At 42.1% G+C, this 17851-nt stretch overlaps 1 protein-coding gene across 3 annotated transcripts in view; it reads left to right on the top strand.

Moving 5' to 3' along the window:
* The window catches only part of LGR5 (leucine rich repeat containing G protein-coupled receptor 5), a gene marked incomplete at its 5' end in the record, with an annotated part of 146885 nt that overhangs the window by 86877 nt on the left and 42157 nt on the right, over window positions 1-17851 (top strand). For 2 of the 3 annotated variants that reach the window (XM_081083291.1, XM_081083290.1), the window contains one exon: window positions 14644-14859. The exons of the other annotated variant lie outside the window; for it this stretch is intronic. In XM_081083291.1, the coding sequence (XP_080939417.1) occupies window positions 14644-14859 (216 nt within the window). The remainder of the gene's footprint in view (window positions 1-14643; window positions 14860-17851) is intronic. 3 annotated transcript variants of the gene reach the window in all.

Raw genomic sequence — 17851 nt, 5'->3', positions numbered from 1 at the left:
AATGAAATTTGCTGAGTCAAATAAAGGCTTAATTTTTTTAAGTTTTGTATGTACATCAGGGGTTCTCAAATCAATAAACCAAGCTCTAATAGTCTATTTTAAAGTCTTACTGCACAAGTCTACAAACCAAGAGCTTCCCCATCACCACACACAGACACAGGCAATCCCACACACACACCTCGGATTCACCCATCCAGACAGGCACAAACACACACACCACACACAGACACATAAACACGAACATACATAGCAGTGGTGGTGGTGTTTCCTACTGTGCATCCACAACTTTTCCATCAGGAGTTTCCACCCTCCACTGATTTAAAATCTCTGAATAAATAAAAATTAGCTATCAGATGTGTTGGAGCTTGGATTGTAAGCAGTTGTTGACAGTAATTAGTTGCCAAGACCTTGCCACGAGTACTTATTTGGTCGGTAAATCTTTACCTCATCAGCATGCATAAGTGTTTACAATATATTGCATGATCTCCAGTATACACCTATGTGATATATGTTCTCATCTGACTCACACTGGAGGTCCCCCTCTGTCAAACAAAATATGGCTTCTGGTCTACAATGATGAGGGAGATAAATGCATAAGAAAGGCAAATAAATATTGCAGATTCTAGTTGAAAATCACTGTAAAAAGCCCACCAGTTAGTTAATCATTACCCGCAGTGTGCTTAATGCCTTTTGTTGAGGTGACACGAAAGAAGGAGGAACGTGAGATTTGGAGATGATACTTTCCTCCTTTGATCTTTTTTTTAATGAAAGCAAATCTGGGCTTGAGACCATTTCAAGCTTTTCACTGCAGTCAAACAAAGTGACTTCCTAGGTTTTCACCATCCTATAGATAAACAAGCCCACAAGGGCGCCTTTGTGGGCTGGGACAGGTCTGCGGCATTTTCAGGAGCTCCTTAATGACATAACAGTATCGCTCCTCCTTTGTTGCACGAGCCTTTTCCTGAAGGGAAGAAGCAGTCAGAGAAGCAAGCCGCTCTCCAGTGGGTTGTCTGTGTAAGGGCACGGGGTCCCGTGGCTGGATTGAAAGCGAGATAATGGCCGTGGCCAATAGGAACTTTAAACAGCTGTGAGGCAGGCAGAAGATAGAAGGATAAGAGTGTGTAACCAAAAGCCACTATCAGCTGAAAGAAGATCACAACCAGAACACACACAGAAGTGAACTCTTTGAGAAAGAGAAAACCATGAATCTTTTGTTCACTCCAACTGGGTGGTGCCTCTCTGATAAAGGTGTTCAGATTTGGTTTCTTACTGTCTAGATATTTACTATTCACCAGGTGTCTCTTGCATTTGGTTTCTGGTTCGCAAAAACAATTGCCTTTGAAACTTTATAAGTATGTGTTTCCTGTAAAAAAGCAAAAAAAAAAAAAGCCAGGGGTTAACTTTGTAGTACGACGCTGATCGCATCCAACAGAGGCATCTGGATACACATTCGGCCCTGGTACTCGCTGGACGGTATCGGCTGGTTATGTCATGCTCGTCTGGGGTCCCTTCGCCTGGCGCAGACAGACCCTTGTGAGGTGCTAAATGTTGGCCATTTGCGCTGCCCTGCCACTTTTTCTCACTTACATTTCTTTGTGCTGCTTTGATACAAGAGTTAAGACTTGACCAAATTAAAAGCAAAGACTTAACCGCCAAGTACACAGATGCCGAATTGTACCAACCGAAGGAGCCCCATACCCGGTTTGGGGCAAGTTTGGGCAACAGTGAGCCCCTTTAAAATTTTACTATTGCCCCAGAATCAAGGTATTCAATAGTATTTCTCCTGCTTCCTTTAGGCATTGGCTTTGAGTCTAATGCTCATTGCAAACATGCACTCGGTATCCATTCTGCATTCATTTGCCGTGCCATCCTGAGCCTCCGTGCGACGCCCGCGTCAGGATGAGACAGGGTGAGAGCAGCCTCATCCGGGCTGCCAACACCGGGGAGACATCCCTGCAGTTCCTGAAAGGCCTGCTGCAGCCCTTAGACCTTCACCCTTTACCCAATGGTTCCTCTTTTGTTCTCTCTCTTGAATGCACTCTATCTTTCTTGATATTTTTATTTTCTTTTTATTATACATGCACTCTCCAAGGAGCACGGGGCCATGGCGACAGCACCCTGAATACTTGCCTGGCTCTGTAACTTGTAGGGGGGCTCCTCAGCCCTGGATGCCCAGAAGAATCATCCAGGCTGCACCCCAAAACGATTTAACCCGAATGTTAGTGTTTTCTAACTGGTTTCATTATGTAGTGAAGAGCTTCTTAAGTGAAGACCGGGAGAACGAGTGTCCTGCAGCATTCTTTCAGATGATATGTAGATATTCTCCGGAACTCTTTTTAAACATGAAATAATAACAAAATCCATACTTTGCATTCCAGTGTGAATTACAAATGTACGTGGACTATGACGTAAAAGTCGGGGTTGCCTTGTTTGTAATTACCTGAAACAGCTCACCTCTGCCTATTCATTCTACTGACAACCCGGGCAGGTCATGTTCAGAGGCCGCCTGCTGCCTGACCCTGGTATTCAAATGCGGTCCAGCAGCAGCGGCACCTCCTACGATATGCAGAACCTTGGGCCTCGCCTCTGTCTCACTTAGTTAGCAGCTTTGCTTTAACGATCTTCTCGGGTGATTTGTGTGGCCAATGTACTTGAGAAACCAATGTTTTTTAGTGTTCTGTGCTACTAACAAAGCGGCCTAACAAACCAAAACCGCTTGAGGACTACTGACACAGGTCACTGGTGTACTTTGCTCCACTGCTATGGACTTGGCTTCATTGAGGAAAGTTTAAGAAACTTGATATATTGAAATTGGTAGCACTGCGATGAGGAAGAAACAGATTGGACTCGTGTTTCAAGAGATGTAATTTTCCATTTATTCTGCATAAACAAAAGACATTTTTGCTTTGTTCATAATGAAAACAGATAGGTACCTTCATGTTCTTTTAACTCTCTCGTGATGCTTACAAATTGCTCAGCTAAAGAATAAGAGGGCAAGTCCATGTGCTAGAGCCTCATGGCCCGGGGCCGGCCCCTGTACAATGTGCACATTTGGCTTCTGACTGGTCAGGATTGCCCAGACACCAGTTGGATTTTTTGTAATGTAATCAAACATAACCTAATTTCCTTTCTGTTTTCTGGAAAGGAATCGGAAATGTAATCACAATTTACAGCGAGTTGTATTTCACCAACAAACGTTTCACGTTATAGTCATTTCAAGACTAGGGTCAGATTACAGTGATTTGATGGAAACTCAAAACTTAACCCTCCCATCCCCTCACACCTTGTATTAATAGTTAAGAAATTGATCTATTTTTAAAAAAATCTTTGCTTCATTTGCATAGTGGTTAATGATGTTCAAGCATGTCATTAGTGAAGCACGAAATGATCAAAGGAAATGACGTATCCTGTTCATCAGAGAATGATTTAATACATGTCGGGTTTTATTCCAAGTCTACACTGCCAAAGCTAACTGGGGGGTATGCACAATCACAAAAATAATAGTTTGGTAAATAGAAAATGGAAGGAGAATGAGACATATCTTTAGTACTATCTCTATTCTCCAATTAGCTAATATTCACCTCAGACTATATTCTAAAATCTAAGAGGAATGTGTAATTCCTGCCTGGAACGTGATCTGCCCAGGCTGCTTATTGTGATCCCATTTCAGGACCACAGACCCCACCCGTGGACCCTGCGAAACGCCAGTTAGTTCACCCAGACTCTTCATAGTAGGGTAATGCGGATAATAGTCAAAAAAGACAGTAAGCAAGAGGAATGGGTGACGAGGAGGCAGTGGGACTCGCAGGGCTGAGTAGAAAGGAGGCAAGCCTAGAACCAGCAGCCGCTTTCTTCTGTTACCCAGGAGCCTATTGGGTTTCCGAGGATAAAGGATGGGAAGGAAGTAACACAAGACAAAGAGGTGTGAGCAGACAGAGAGCAAGGTGAGGTAGCCAAGAGGATAAGATTAAAGGATCAAAGGGGTTTTTTTAAAAAAGTAATGGTTTTAGTATTAGTGACATTATTCCTTCCACTAAAATACTCTCCAGAAAGAAAAATTACAAGCCTACTTAATAAAAACATACCATGGTTTTTATTTATTTTGTTTTATCACAAAAGCGCCAGCATATTTTGTGGGATGAAGGTGGACTTGGAAGTTCTAGGGGCCGAGGGTTTTGTCCGTTACACAGAGTTCGCTTCATGGAACCAAGCACAAACCAGCACCCAGTGAATGGTAATGAAGAAGGGAAGTTTTGCCTTGTCCCCCCACCTCATTTGAACATTAGAAGATAATTATTTTCAGAGACAAAGCCCTTCCTATGCAGAGCTTACAAGAAGAGAGCTCACATTAGAGCGTTGTCCTCAGAATCCTATTGGGCAGGGGGGGTTGGGGGGGGGGCCGGGGGGATGGGAATACTTCATGTAAGGCCTCATGCGTGCAAGCTCCTTACATCAAGTTGTCTGCCAGAGCTCTGACAAATCACATACATGACAGTCATACCGGATAGACAAATACCTAAAAGGGAACATGGATGTTGAGGAATGAGAAGTAAAATAAACTTCTTTTAGCCTCGTCAGGTGAAATGAAGGTTGACTTTGGAAAGTAAATTAAACTCTTTGGGGAACCTAAGGGGTGACTGCTATGGGAAGGCAAATCATGAAAGGGCAGCATTTCCCCCCTCTCAGGACAGATGAGGCCTGTAATGAACTGTGAAAAGGCACATCAAAAAGCAGCAGAGAATGGGAACATTGCAAAAACAAAATCAGAATGTGGAGGTTATTAAATGCCATGGCTATGAAAGCAGCAGCCACCAGTATTTACTAAGCACTTTTACCTGCATCATCCCCTTTCATCCTCGCAGAAACCTTAGTGATGAGAAAGCGAAAAACTCAGAGAGATTACTTGACCTTCTCAAAGTCATGTGGCTTGTGCTGGAGTCAGGCTAATGAGTCTGGAATAAGAGTTCTGGTCTTTCTGACTCCAAGATCTGCCATTCCCCACCACACTCTCTTGCCTCCCTCAGGGAACCCCTTGCAGAGAACAGGCACTACAGCCTGGGAAAGGAAGGAGCTTGACAGAAACACATGCTACTCCAGACATGCTTGAAGGTTTACAAAAAGAAAGAACAGTTGTAATGCTGCAGGACAGAAATGAAGACATTGAAGAAGAAAAGGCAACAATATTTTTATAGTGTGGCCAGACATTTATTTTTAGCGTTTCCTTATGTATTTGGTTGTCTGATCCCTCATTTCCTGTGAGGTGGAACTTGACTCCACTTTCCTGATGAAGAAACTGCAGGTGAGAAAGGGTATCTTTTCTCTGTTGCAAAGGTAAAAGTTGATTAGACAAAGACAAGAGGGACAAGCATTCCAGACAGAGGGAACTATAGGTGCAAAATCTTATAGTGGGGTAGGGGCTGGAGTGGGGAATGGGAAAAGTTGGCACATCAGGAAACAGAAGGAAGGTCAGTGTAGCTGAATCAGGAAGAGTGAGGTGGAGAGAAGTGAAAAAAGAGCCTAGTGAGGCTGGTGGAGTCCAGCTCCTTTGAAAGCCATTAGGAACACATCAAGACTTTTCGTCTTTATTGTCAAAGCAATAGGAATCCACTGGAGGATTTTAGACATGAAAGGGCACGGGCAGATCTGAAATTGTCTAGGAGAGAAAGGAAAACTTTGTCAGGATGGGGGCAATGGAGATGTAAAAAGGGAGATGGATTTGAGAACTATTTAAATGAAATTACTAATATTTGGCAATGAATTAGCTATGAAGAATGAAGGAGGAAGAGGTATCAAGGATGATTCCTGAGAGTCTGGTTTATATAACCATATGATTAATGAAGCCCTTCACTGAGATAAGAAACCCTGGTAGAGGACTACATTTGGGGAGGATGGGGTGGGAGATACTGAGTTTGATCTTAAACACATGTGTTTGAAGAGAAACAACTAAGTAGATTACACATAGACCATTTTAAATTCAGATCTGGATCTCGAAGAAAAGTGAAATTCAGGTTAGGTCTTCCTACCATGCATTTCCCTTCACCGAACACTTCATCGTAATGACTTGGTTATCTGACTAACCTGTATAAAACATGTCCCATACAGGTTGGGACCATGACCGCCTGGTTTACTGCTAGATCTCCAGCACCAGGTGCAGCACCTTGGCAAAGAAATAATTGCTGAACTGAAGCCTTAATCTCTAAGTGATGTTCTAAACTGCTGCTCAGGACCAGCTAATCTCCCCCAGTTTGACTGAACCTGTATTCACTGATTTCTGGCTGCAAACTCTTATCTTTATACCATGGCTTTTCCCACCTGCCATTCTGGAGCTGAGCGTTGGACCCTAGTAGTTTCTTTAGGGATTTAGAGATTGATCTATCTACAAGAATTAACTTTCCCATTGTCTTAGCTAAGGACATTTCTACTTCAAAAGAACCGTAATAGTAAGTTGATGCAATTTAGATAGGCGGGAGGTAGGGGATGCTCATGAACACCAGGCCCAGAAGATCTGTGGGAAGGACTTGACTGGGACAGAGAGATAAGAGAGAAGTTTGGCTAGATAAAGTGGGTGGAGAGATTTGAATATTAGAATGAGAAGTTTCTGTAAAAGGAGTGGTAATATGGAAGAACTAAGGATTCTTAGCAAGGAAATTACCTAAAGCACAATTTTAGGGAGATTAATCTAGCAGCAGCCTAGAGGGTTAATTGAAGAGATAAGAGATCAAAGCCGAAAGGACCAGCTCAGAAGCTGTTGCAATAATACAGGTGTGAAGAGATAAGAGGCTGACCTAGACAATGGAAATGGAGTTTCTGTGATAAAGATAAATGGAGAGAACTTGGTGAATGATTGGCTAGAAAGCAATAGGAATATTCAAAAATGACCCCCAGGTTTCAAACCCTGATGGTACCTGGGAGACTAATGGTGCCCCTGATGAAAAGATGGTCTTTGTTTTCTATGGAGAAATATGAAACTGAAGAAGTTAATTCTCATGTTACTTTGGCTATAGATCATCTACATTATAAAATTCACAGTAGTGGTGACCTCTGGGAAATTGACTTTACAAAATATTTCTGTAAATTGTAAATCGCTTTACAATATTTCTCACTGGAATCTTGCATTCCCCAATGATTCCAGAGAGACAGAAGTTTGGTTCAGTTGACACTTCATCTGGCTGCTGGCCAAGTCAGGTGACTAGTCTCAAAATTACTGTATTTTATCTCTCCCCAAGTTTGAGAAGTGGGAGGAAAAAACTTTTTTAACTTTTCAAAGGTAAACATAAAGCAATCATTTTTCTTCCTGGTTTACATTAAATTTACCAACAAATAAGATGGAGAATGTTAGAAAAAACAAAAGCAGAAATTCCCTTGTAAGCAATCATGGTGTTTATGTATATTCATATGTTTAATATCGTCCAAGGAGATGGGTGGGAAATTTCATTAAAATTTCACATTGTGGGCACTCCCTCAATATTAAAAAAAAGTACTAATAATAAAAGTGACTCATATTATAATGAAGACTATATATATATATATATATATATATATATATTCAATCTATAAGAGTTCAGATAGATAAAATTCTATTCTGAGAGTATTATACTAATCTCCTGACAAATTCAACTCCAATGATCAACTCCAATGTTTTCCAATGCAATAAAATTTCACCATAGCAAAGAGTTAAGGTACCTTGTAAAATTGTATTTTTTAATCATTTTTTTTATTTTTCAATTACATTAACATACATTATTATATTAGTTTCAGGTGTATACCCAGTGATTAGACATTGTATAACTTACTAAATGATTATCCCAATAAATCTTGTACCTATCTGACACCATACATAGTTATTAGAATGTTATTGATTATCTTCCTCATGATAGTTTCCATGACTATTCTGCAACAACAAATTTGTACTTCTCAATCCCTTTACCTTTTGCATCCACTCCCTCAAACTCCCTCTCATCTAGCAACCTGCAAAATATTCTTTGTATCTATGAGTCTGTTTCTGTTCTGCTTGTTCATTTATTTTATTTTTTAGATTCGTGTTGATAGATATGCATTTCTTGCCATTTTATTCATATTTTTATCTTTTCTTCTTCTTCTTCTTCTTCTTCTTCTTCTTCTTCTTCTTCTTCTTCTTCTTCAAGAAGATCCTTTAACATTTTATATAATAGTGGTTTGGTGGTGATGAACTCCTTTAGCTTTTTCTTGTCTGGGAAGCTCTTTATATGTCCTTTGATTCCAAATGATAGCTTTGCTGGGTAGAGTAGTCTTGCTTTCATCACTTTGAACCCTTCTGGCCTACAAAGTTTCTGTGGAGGAATCAGATGCCAGTCTTATGGGAACTCCCTTGTAGGTAACTAATTGCTTTTCTCTTGCTGCTTTTAAGATTCTCTCTTTCGGTCTTTAACCTTTGGCATTTTAATTATGATGCATCTTGGTGTGGGCCTCTTTGGGTTCATCTTGTTTTTGGACTCTTTGTGCTACTTGGACTTGTATGTTTATTTCCTTCACCAAGTTAGGGAAGTTTTCTGCCATTATTTTTTCAAATAGATATTCAATTTCTCTCTCTCTCTCTCTTTCTCTCTCCTCCTCCTCCTCCCCCTCCTCCTCTTCCTCCTCCTTTCATCACTCCCACTATGTGAATGTTGGTACACTTGAAGTTGTCCCAGAGGCTCCTTATACTGTCCTCATATATTTTTATTCTTTTTGCTGTTCTGATTGGGTGTTTTTTGCTCCCTTATATTCCAAATCACTGATTGATTCTTGGCTTCATCTACTCTACTGTTGATTCCCTATAAATTATTCGTCATGTCAATTAGTGTATCATTTCTGATTGGTCCTTTTTAATGATCTTGGGGTTCTAAGTTCAGAGACCATCCTTATAACTAGTGTTTTGAATTCTACATCTAGTAGATTGCTTCTCTCCATTTAGTTCTGTTTCTCAAGTTTTGTTCTGTTCTTTCACTTGGAACATGTTTTTTTGTCTCTTCATTTTGGCAACCTCCTGAGTTTGTTTCTATATATCAGGTAGAGCTGCTATGTCTCCCAGGCTTGGTAGAGTAGCCTAATGTAGTTGGTGTTCGGTAGAGTCCAGTGGCACAGCCTCCCTTTTCACCCAAGCTGGGCACCTGAGGTGAATCCCCTCATGTGGGCTGAGTACATCCTCCTTTTGTAGTTGAGCCTCAATTGCTGCTGGCACATCATTGGAAGGGATTTACCCTCAGCCTGATCAGCTGCAAGGACTGGCTGCAACCACTAACCTCTGGCCATCATGGAAGATCAGCTGTGCAGTCCCCCCACACTCCAGAGCAAGACTTACTTCAGTGGGGCTTTGGTGCCTGCTGAGTCTTCCCCTTGAATGTGTCATTTGGATGATGTTTTGATGTGGTCTGAGGCTGTCCCCCAGTATGCTGGCTCTGTGGTCTCTCAGGAGGTACAAACCAAGGTCAGCCACAACCTGTGTTCTGCCTGGAGCCACCCAGCATGAGCTACAAAGTGATCTGCAGGTGGCTGCTTCGTATGCTCGGCTTGGATGTGCCCAGGTGAGGCCAAGCTTCGAACCAAGACCAGCTTCTGCTAGTTCTGAGCCTGGGGCCACTTAGCAAGAAGTATGGGGCATGCTGAGGCCAGATGTTGCTTGTTTGAGAGATTTTAGGAAAATCTGAAGCATGAGCCAAGACAGACGATTCAATAGGAAAGTCACTGGAAACAGCTTGGGTGGATCCAAAAGTTTGGGGGGGGGGCCCCTCAGGAATCGCCAAAGCAAGGCAAACAGTGTGAACCAGGTTGATGAATTCTCACATATGGCACCCACCTGCCTGTGCTGTCAGGGAAGGGCTCATCAAAGAAACAATGGCCTATGCCTGGTAGAAAGCTGCACACACACATACGTGCACACACATGCACACACACACACGCACGTGCGCACACACAAGCTTTCGTCCTGATGCCAGATAAATCAATTCCTCCCCATATGTCTCTGGTGCCTTTCAAGCTGCTGCCCAGCACTGGAGCTCAGAAGGAGTTAGTCTGAGTAAGTCCATGCATGGTCCTGTAAGAGGAGCTGCCAGGAACTCCAGCAGCCTCTATCTCCCTCAGCCTCAATCCCTGCTGGTTTTTATAGTCAGAAGCTATGAGGACTTCTCTTCCTGGCACTGGAAACCTGGGCTGGGGCCTGGTGTGGGCTGTGAACCCTCACTCCTCAAGGGGGACCTCTGCAACCAAGATATCCCTCCTGGTTTTTATCTGCCACACATGGGTGTGTGACCAGCTAATTCTGCATCTCCAACCCTCCTACCAGTCTTGATGTGGATTCTTCTTTAATTCCCTAGTTGTAGGACTTACATTCTGCCAAATTTTAGGTGGTTCTGAATGATGGTAGTTCTGTTGTTTAGTTGTAATTTTGATGTGGTTATGAGAGGAGGTAAGTATGGCATTTACCTTACGTAAGCCACCATCTTGACTGAAAGTTTCAAATTGTATTACACACAAGCTTGAAACTACATGATCTCATTTCATTGCAACAGTAAGTTAACTGAAAATAGTTTTATTTCTTAAGATTTTATAAATGATCTCAATCACTGTGGTCTTTTGACTATTTGTGAATTGTTCATAATGGTCTCATTAAATCTACAAATGTATGTACAAGAGAGTTGGTCATTTCTTTAAAATGTATGAAGAAAAATGCTCATCCAAATATGAAATAGCAATGTAAGTCATGAAGATGCCATGATTCACAATGAAAAAGAACCCTCATTTATTGAAAGAACTCTCATTTATTGAATGCTATTATGCCTGCAGCTGCAGCATTCTTCACACCTAAGCTTTTTTCCCTCAAGTCATCCATATTAATAATTGACATTATTACAGTAATCTCAGATATAAAATTAGCCCAGATCAATGGCCTATCTTTTGACTAACTCTTTCTCATAGTTAACTAGAGGCCCGGTGCATGAAATTTGTATACTGGGAGGGGGGGTCCCTCTCAGCCCAGCCTGCACCCTCTCCAATCCAGGACCCCTCGGGGGATGTCTGACTGCCAGTTTAGGCCCAATCCGCAATCCAGGACCGCTGGCTCCTAACCACTCACCTGCCTTTCTGCCTGATCACTCCTAACCACCCTGCCCACCTGCCTGATCACCCCTAACCTCTCTTCCTGCCTGCCTGATCGCCCCTCACCACTCTCCCCTGTTGGCCTGATTGCCCCTAACCGCTCTGCCTGCCTGCCTGATCACCCCTAACCGCCTCTGCCTTGGCCCTGCCACTGTGGCTTTCCCACCCATTCCTCCTGTACAGTGCTATCAGCGTGATCTTTCTACAGCCACCCCCATTGCTAAAGAGTTTTATTTTACCACATCTAACTGCATGCAGGTTTTGTGCTGCCTCTATCACATTATGGATAGATACAAACTTAAATGCCAACATCATTGCTAGGAACTTTCTCTGAGAATGTGACATCTTCCGCATGTCACCACTTCTTCTTTGCCTTTAGAAAGAAGATGGTATATTCAACAATGTATCAGGAACAAAACACACATACACACATAATGATAATACTGAAGGATAACAAATAAGGGTGACTTCTCTTAATTATAATTACAGACACCTCTTCATAAATTCTCTTAAGAGAGGTGAAAAAAGTTGTCTGTGTTTCTCAAACAAATTCACTGGCAACCTAGCATTTGTTTTAACTAAATTTTGACTAAGGCAAAATTTGAGTTTACCTTTTTTATTTTGGGAATTGTTTTGATGATCAAAAAACACCAACTGTTAACCTTGCAATAATTTAAGATCATTAAGATGCATTATGGTTTATAAAACTCCATTGTATTATTTTCTTTAATCATAAGCAACCCTATAAAACAGAAAGGTGTTGTCTCCATGTTACAGAAAACTGAGTCCATTGACCTGGCCATGGTCACAAAGCTGCTATACTGACTTGGGTCCAAGATTTCTCATTCCAAATCTCTGCACTAATTCACAGATTCTGAGCTGCTTACACACACACACACACACACACACACACACCCCTTGTGATTTGCATGAAATAGAATAACAAAGAAACACTTAAAACGAAGCTATATAATGTAATTATTTTTATTGCTCCTGATAATGTTATAGAACCACCTTTTTACCTATTTTCATGTCCTGTCTAGTGTCGTTTTTCTTATACCTCACTGCTTAAATGTTGCATTTTCCAAGCATATGAATAGAAAATGTCCAGCTGCCCAAAAAGAGCAGATTGATATAATACGAGCTCTTTGTTTGCTCACAGAATAGGCACAAGTTGTGCCCTGCCAGCTGCTTTGTCCACAGTCTGAACCTTGTTCTGTAAGAACCACCTGTATGACTGGCGGTATAATTAATTCCATACTCCGGTTTAGCCTGGGGATCTTCTATTAATATTAAATCAGATACTGCCTCTGAATGCGAACAACATGCCACTCTCTGAATTAGATTTGGACGACTGAGGCCAGGTGGACATGGACCTCAAAACACTGCATTTAGGAGGAGTATCATTTATTGGAAGCTTCTTATATAAAACTGTTCTGGCAGAGAAACGTTTTAGTGCTGCAGTCAGGATACCCAAGTATTGAATTCACGAGTATTAGTACTCAGAGTGTTAAGACTTAAAGAATTGCCCTGTCTCACTCACTTCATTTCAGATAGCAAATTGCTCTAAGATGACAGTGTAGAGGCCAGATTACATCCCTTTTTCTTGGGGGGGTGGAGGTAGTGGGGGAGAGGAGTGATTCATAAAAGACATCTATCCAGAAAAATGGACTTATTAACATTGGAAACTGATCCCAGGGTCACTTCAAGATCCAGCAGAAACTTTGGTAGTGCCTTAGAGATCAAAGAAGACAAGCCTATGACTCAATGCTGAGAGTCTTTTGTATCTAGTAAATGTAGCCCGAGATTTGCGCTCAACTTTAAGAACAGTCATTTTCAGGACTCTTAGAAGCCACTAGGCGTTTCAATGCTTAACAACTGGCAATAATCAGACAATACGTCAACTAAAACTTGGAAGCTCATATTATTTAAATAAAGTCTTCATTCTTTAATCAGCACAGTCATTAAGAGGAGTTTACATATGTGCTTTCCTTCTAGTCAAACAATAATAATCACCTCCTCGTCCCCTGATGAAATTACACCTTATTTGAACATGGGCTGAGCATGTTGTTGCAGGAGAAAGAGGAAGAGACAGTGTTGAGTTTTCCTAAACATTTCCAGCTCCATCTGTTGACAGAACCTTGAGATATTTGGAAGCTGGGCTTCTGCTGCCTACAGTAACAGTTGTTCCACGGGAAATGTAATTGTGAGTGGGGTATGACACCGGACTGTTAAACTGCGTTCCAAGTGACCTTATCTCCATTACTTACTATCAACACTTGGCTCACGACCTTGAAGACATCACTTGTTCCCACTCAGTCAGAAGTAGCAGCCAGAGGACGAGCGAAGCCACGCTGTGACCGAAAGTGAGGGAGCCGCTTTCCATCGCTCCCTACCGCAGAGCATTCTCTGTTTCTAAATTGTTTAAATTTGGTGTGCAGGGGATTGCTTCCTGACCCTGGTGTGCTTCCTACATCTGTTTAGTCTTAAATGCTTCCTAAAATATTTTTCAAAATCCACTCGTGATTTCCTAATCCTTCTTAATACATGGACTGCTTAACATGCAACTCTTCCTCTTTTAAATCCCAGCTTTGAAAAATGCAAACAAATGGGTGAGCCTTAAGAACGGATAGGGGAAAAGATGAGTGGGGGCCGTTAGAAGCCTAGCAGAGTGATGGCAGTTCTATTGTTCATGCACCTTACAGAAATTTTTCATTATTTGTGTGTCTGGTCACTTCAACAAGAAAAGTTAAGACATTGTCATTACAGCTGTTTGTGTTGGATTGGGGAAAATAAATGTATTGCACTCCCTCTGCTGGCTCTGAAGTTGCAACACCTCATTAACCAGATCTATATTTAGGTGTCTTTTCCCATTTGAGAAAAAAAAAAATGGTGTGTGGAAAAAAGGAAGCAAAAGCTGGGAATGTTGTTAATTTTATTATTCATTTAAAATGTCAGGAAAAACAAACATCTGCCCAGTGCCAATGGTTAGGGTGAGCAAGAAAGCCAGCAGTTTTTAGGCCTTCCAGCGCTGGAACAGCCTTTACAAATCACTCCGTTCCTTTCAAATACTGAAACAATCTTTTCCCAGAGCTTAATAAACAAACCAGTGGATTAGCATGCTCAGTATGTTCAAAACAGTCTGAGGGACAAACACAAAGGCATGTATTTGGCTTGGGGCAGGAGGGAGAGGAGAGGGTGTCTTTCACTTGGTGTCAGAAAGGAAAACTAAAAGATCCTCACCTGAATCTTTATACCTCTGGGGAGGCCACTTCAGGCATGAAAGCATGCTACCCACAAGCCTGGAAGAGACCCAAGCACCATGGAATTTTACAGCCGAGGGGACCTAAGAAGCAATGGCTCTCCTCTTGAGTGAGAAAGAGAGTTTAGCAAGAGAGCAAAATGCTCCAGACATCCGAGGACCATGAGGGCCCCTGGCCCGTTTTATTCATGTTAATCAGCATACAGAGGGTTTTCTTGCAAGGCCCGGGCTCTGCTCTCTTCTCCATTCTTGCTTGCTCTCTTCCCCAGGCGGCTGGATGCCAACCACATCAGCTACGTTCCCCCCAGCTGTTTCAGTGGCCTGCATTCGCTGAGGCACCTGTGGCTGGATGACAACGCTCTGACGGAAATCCCTGTCCAGGCTTTCAGAAGTTTATCAGCACTGCAGGCCATGACCTTGGCCCTGAACAAAATACACCACATACCAGACTATGCCTTTGGAAACCTCTCCAGCTTGGTAGTTCTGTAAGTTCTATTGATTTTTTTTTCTCTCTCCCTTTTAACAATTTCTAAATTCACTCTTCTAAGACCTTGACCTTAAAATGCTGGTCCGTCAAACCTTGAATAGGGACATTTTAAGGGTGGAAAACCCCCTGAATCCTTCCCCAAAATGATTCATAAGTGTTCTAATTGTATAAAAGAATGAAACAACATTTATGGAACACCTGCTAAGTGCCAAGTACTGTTGGGCATTCAAAGATAATAAAATATGACCTCTCCCCATTGTATATTGTACAAGTAACCACCACACTGTACAATTAGTAAAAATGCCTTATTTCTGATAATAACTTATAATTCAGGTCAAATTGAAATATGCCATTCTTATCTATATATATAAAAGCATAAGCAACCGTTAGGACCGAATGACTGGAACAACCGGAACAACCAGCAGATCAGTTGCTATGACACACACTGACCACCAGGGGGCAGACGCTCAATGCAGGAGCTGCCCCCTGGTGGTCAGTGCACTCCCACAGCCAACCTCCCGCAGCCCCTCCCCCTGGCTGGCCAGCCCCCCAAATCAGCCCTGAGGGGGGTGCTGGCTGGCCCACCTCCTGGGGTCCCTACCCCCAGCCGGTCGCCTCCCCCCCTCATAGACCTCAATTGCTGGCCAGGCTGAGGACCCCACCCATGCACAAATTCATGCACCGGGCCTCTAGTTATTTAATAAATATTCTTGGCGTAGCTGGTTTGGCTTAATGGATAGAGCATCAGCCCATGGACTGAAGGGTATGGGTTCAATTCCAGTCAAGGACATGTATTGCAGGCTCGATCCCCAGCCCTGGTTGGGGCACATGTGGGAGGCAAACTAATCGATGTCTCTCTCACATGAATGTTTCTCTCTCTATATCTCTCCCCCTCCCTTCCACTCTCTCTAAAAATCAATGGGAAAATATCCTTGGGTGAGGATTAACAAATAAATAAATACTCCTGAATCCCTACCAAGGAAAGAGAAGCAAGAATGAACCTGAGAGTGAGCTATGCATGTCTATACCTCCCCACCCATAGGTCTAGGTTCCATTGTTTTAGTAAATCAAAATGACTCTCAAGTAATAGTTTGAAAAATAACCAGTCTTCTGTAAGAGTGTAGAAATATGCCCCATGTATATAAAATATCAGTTGATGCTGATAGAGGAAAATAGCAGCTGCTTGCAAGGCTGTAAGATCAGTTCGTGGAAGAACCTGGACCAAGGTCTCTTCTGCAGTATATCTCCCTTTGCTTCTCACCCACCCACCCGCGCACCACTGCCTCCAATCATTCCACTTTACTTGACGGCATGTCTGTCTTTTGCATTGTATACTACTTTGAGAGCTCACCAGCTTTTTATTCATGTTTTTAGGTTCCCCTCAATCCCTTTCCCCATGTGTTGCATGTAGAAGATCCTCAATAAATATTACATATATCTCATATGAACCCAACGCATATATCCTATCTAATAATAGACAAAGACTGAAATTGACCATACCTTCGCTACACCTACCATTGGCTAATCAGAGCAATATGCAAATTAACCGCCAACAAAGGTGGCGGTTAATTTGCATACATAGGTGTGAAGCGGAGGAGCGAAGCCTGAAGGCAGCTCCAGCAGGAGCAAAGGCCTGGGTCCCGGGTGCCAGAGGAAAACCAGTGCCAGCAGCCAGGGGAAGGGAAGGCCTATTGCACGAATCTTTTCGTGCAACAGGCCTCTAGTATTAGAATAAGAACCTTAGCCTGAAAGAATAACAAATTTTGGGTGATATTAACATCTTTCTAAACTGAATTTTACTTACAAACATGGTGCTAGGGACATGCCAGAAGCTGGGTAGGTGCTTTGTTTTCTGTTCCACTAGAACAGTGGTTTTCAACCTTTATCAGCTGCTGTCCCACATAAACTAAAATTTTGGGCCACACCAAAAATTGTATTTTTGCCAATCTGACCAAAAAAATGTATAATTTTCATTTACTCATACTGACGGCTATTGTTGTGTTTGCTATTGTCATTTTATTATTTGACAATCTAAATAAAAAGTCATCAGTGCCCCTGACTAAATAGTCAGGTATTGCATGTTTTAAAACTTCTTGCAGCACACCGGTTGAAAATCACTGCACTAGAGGGAATAGATTTACAGAGAGCCAGCTATTCTTTTTCACGCTGTCTTCCTTAAGCTCATCTTCCAAAATCTCTTTGGGACGTGATCCAGTTTTCAGTTATGCGCACAATTGCTCTCATTGGCCTTCACCTCACTGACTTACCATTGAACCAGTGGTGGTAATTATACACGCTAATAGTGCGTCAAGATAACTCATCTCCTTGGGCAGCCAAAATATATGATCATCATTTTCTGCAGTCAAGATTGCTGTTTTCTCTTACCCTGCGGCCCTACCCTGGGAATGTAGTCATCATAAGCCATCAGCTTCAACAAAAAATGTGCTGATACACCGGGACCTTTCCTCCACCCTCCATTTGTCAATGAGGGTCAGTATCTTTCTTATCTCCTACCTCCAAAAGCCATGCTAATTAACCCATGTGGGAAAATATGCTGAACAACCACACTGAACAACCTGGATTTGTTTTTATCAATCATGTTGCTCATACCTGATATCTCAACCTAAAAGGTAAAACTGTGACTGCCTATTAAATTCTAGGGCAGCGGTTCTCAACCTGTGGGTCCCGACCCCTTTGGGGGTTGACAGGCCCTTTCACAGGGGTAGCCTAAGACCATCGGAAAACACATATATAATTACATATTGTTTACAGTAGCAAAATTACAGTTATGAAGTAGCAACAAAAATAATTTTATGGTTGGGGGTCACCACAACATGAGGAACTGTATTAAAGGGTCGCGGCATTAGGAAGGTTGAGAACCACTGCTCTAAGGTATAAAATCATCTATGGCAAGAGTGAATGGAGCATATAACTTTTTTACAAAACGTTAAACACGCATTTCTTGTATGTAATTAGTGCATTCTTTAGTA

Source organism: Myotis nattereri (genome assembly GCF_964212035.1).
Source record: "Myotis nattereri genome assembly, chromosome: 2".
NCBI classification, from domain to species: Eukaryota; Metazoa; Chordata; class Mammalia; order Chiroptera; family Vespertilionidae; genus Myotis; species Myotis nattereri.
Note: the sequence above shows the minus strand (reverse complement) of the source record. Positions and strands in the feature narration are given on the sequence as shown.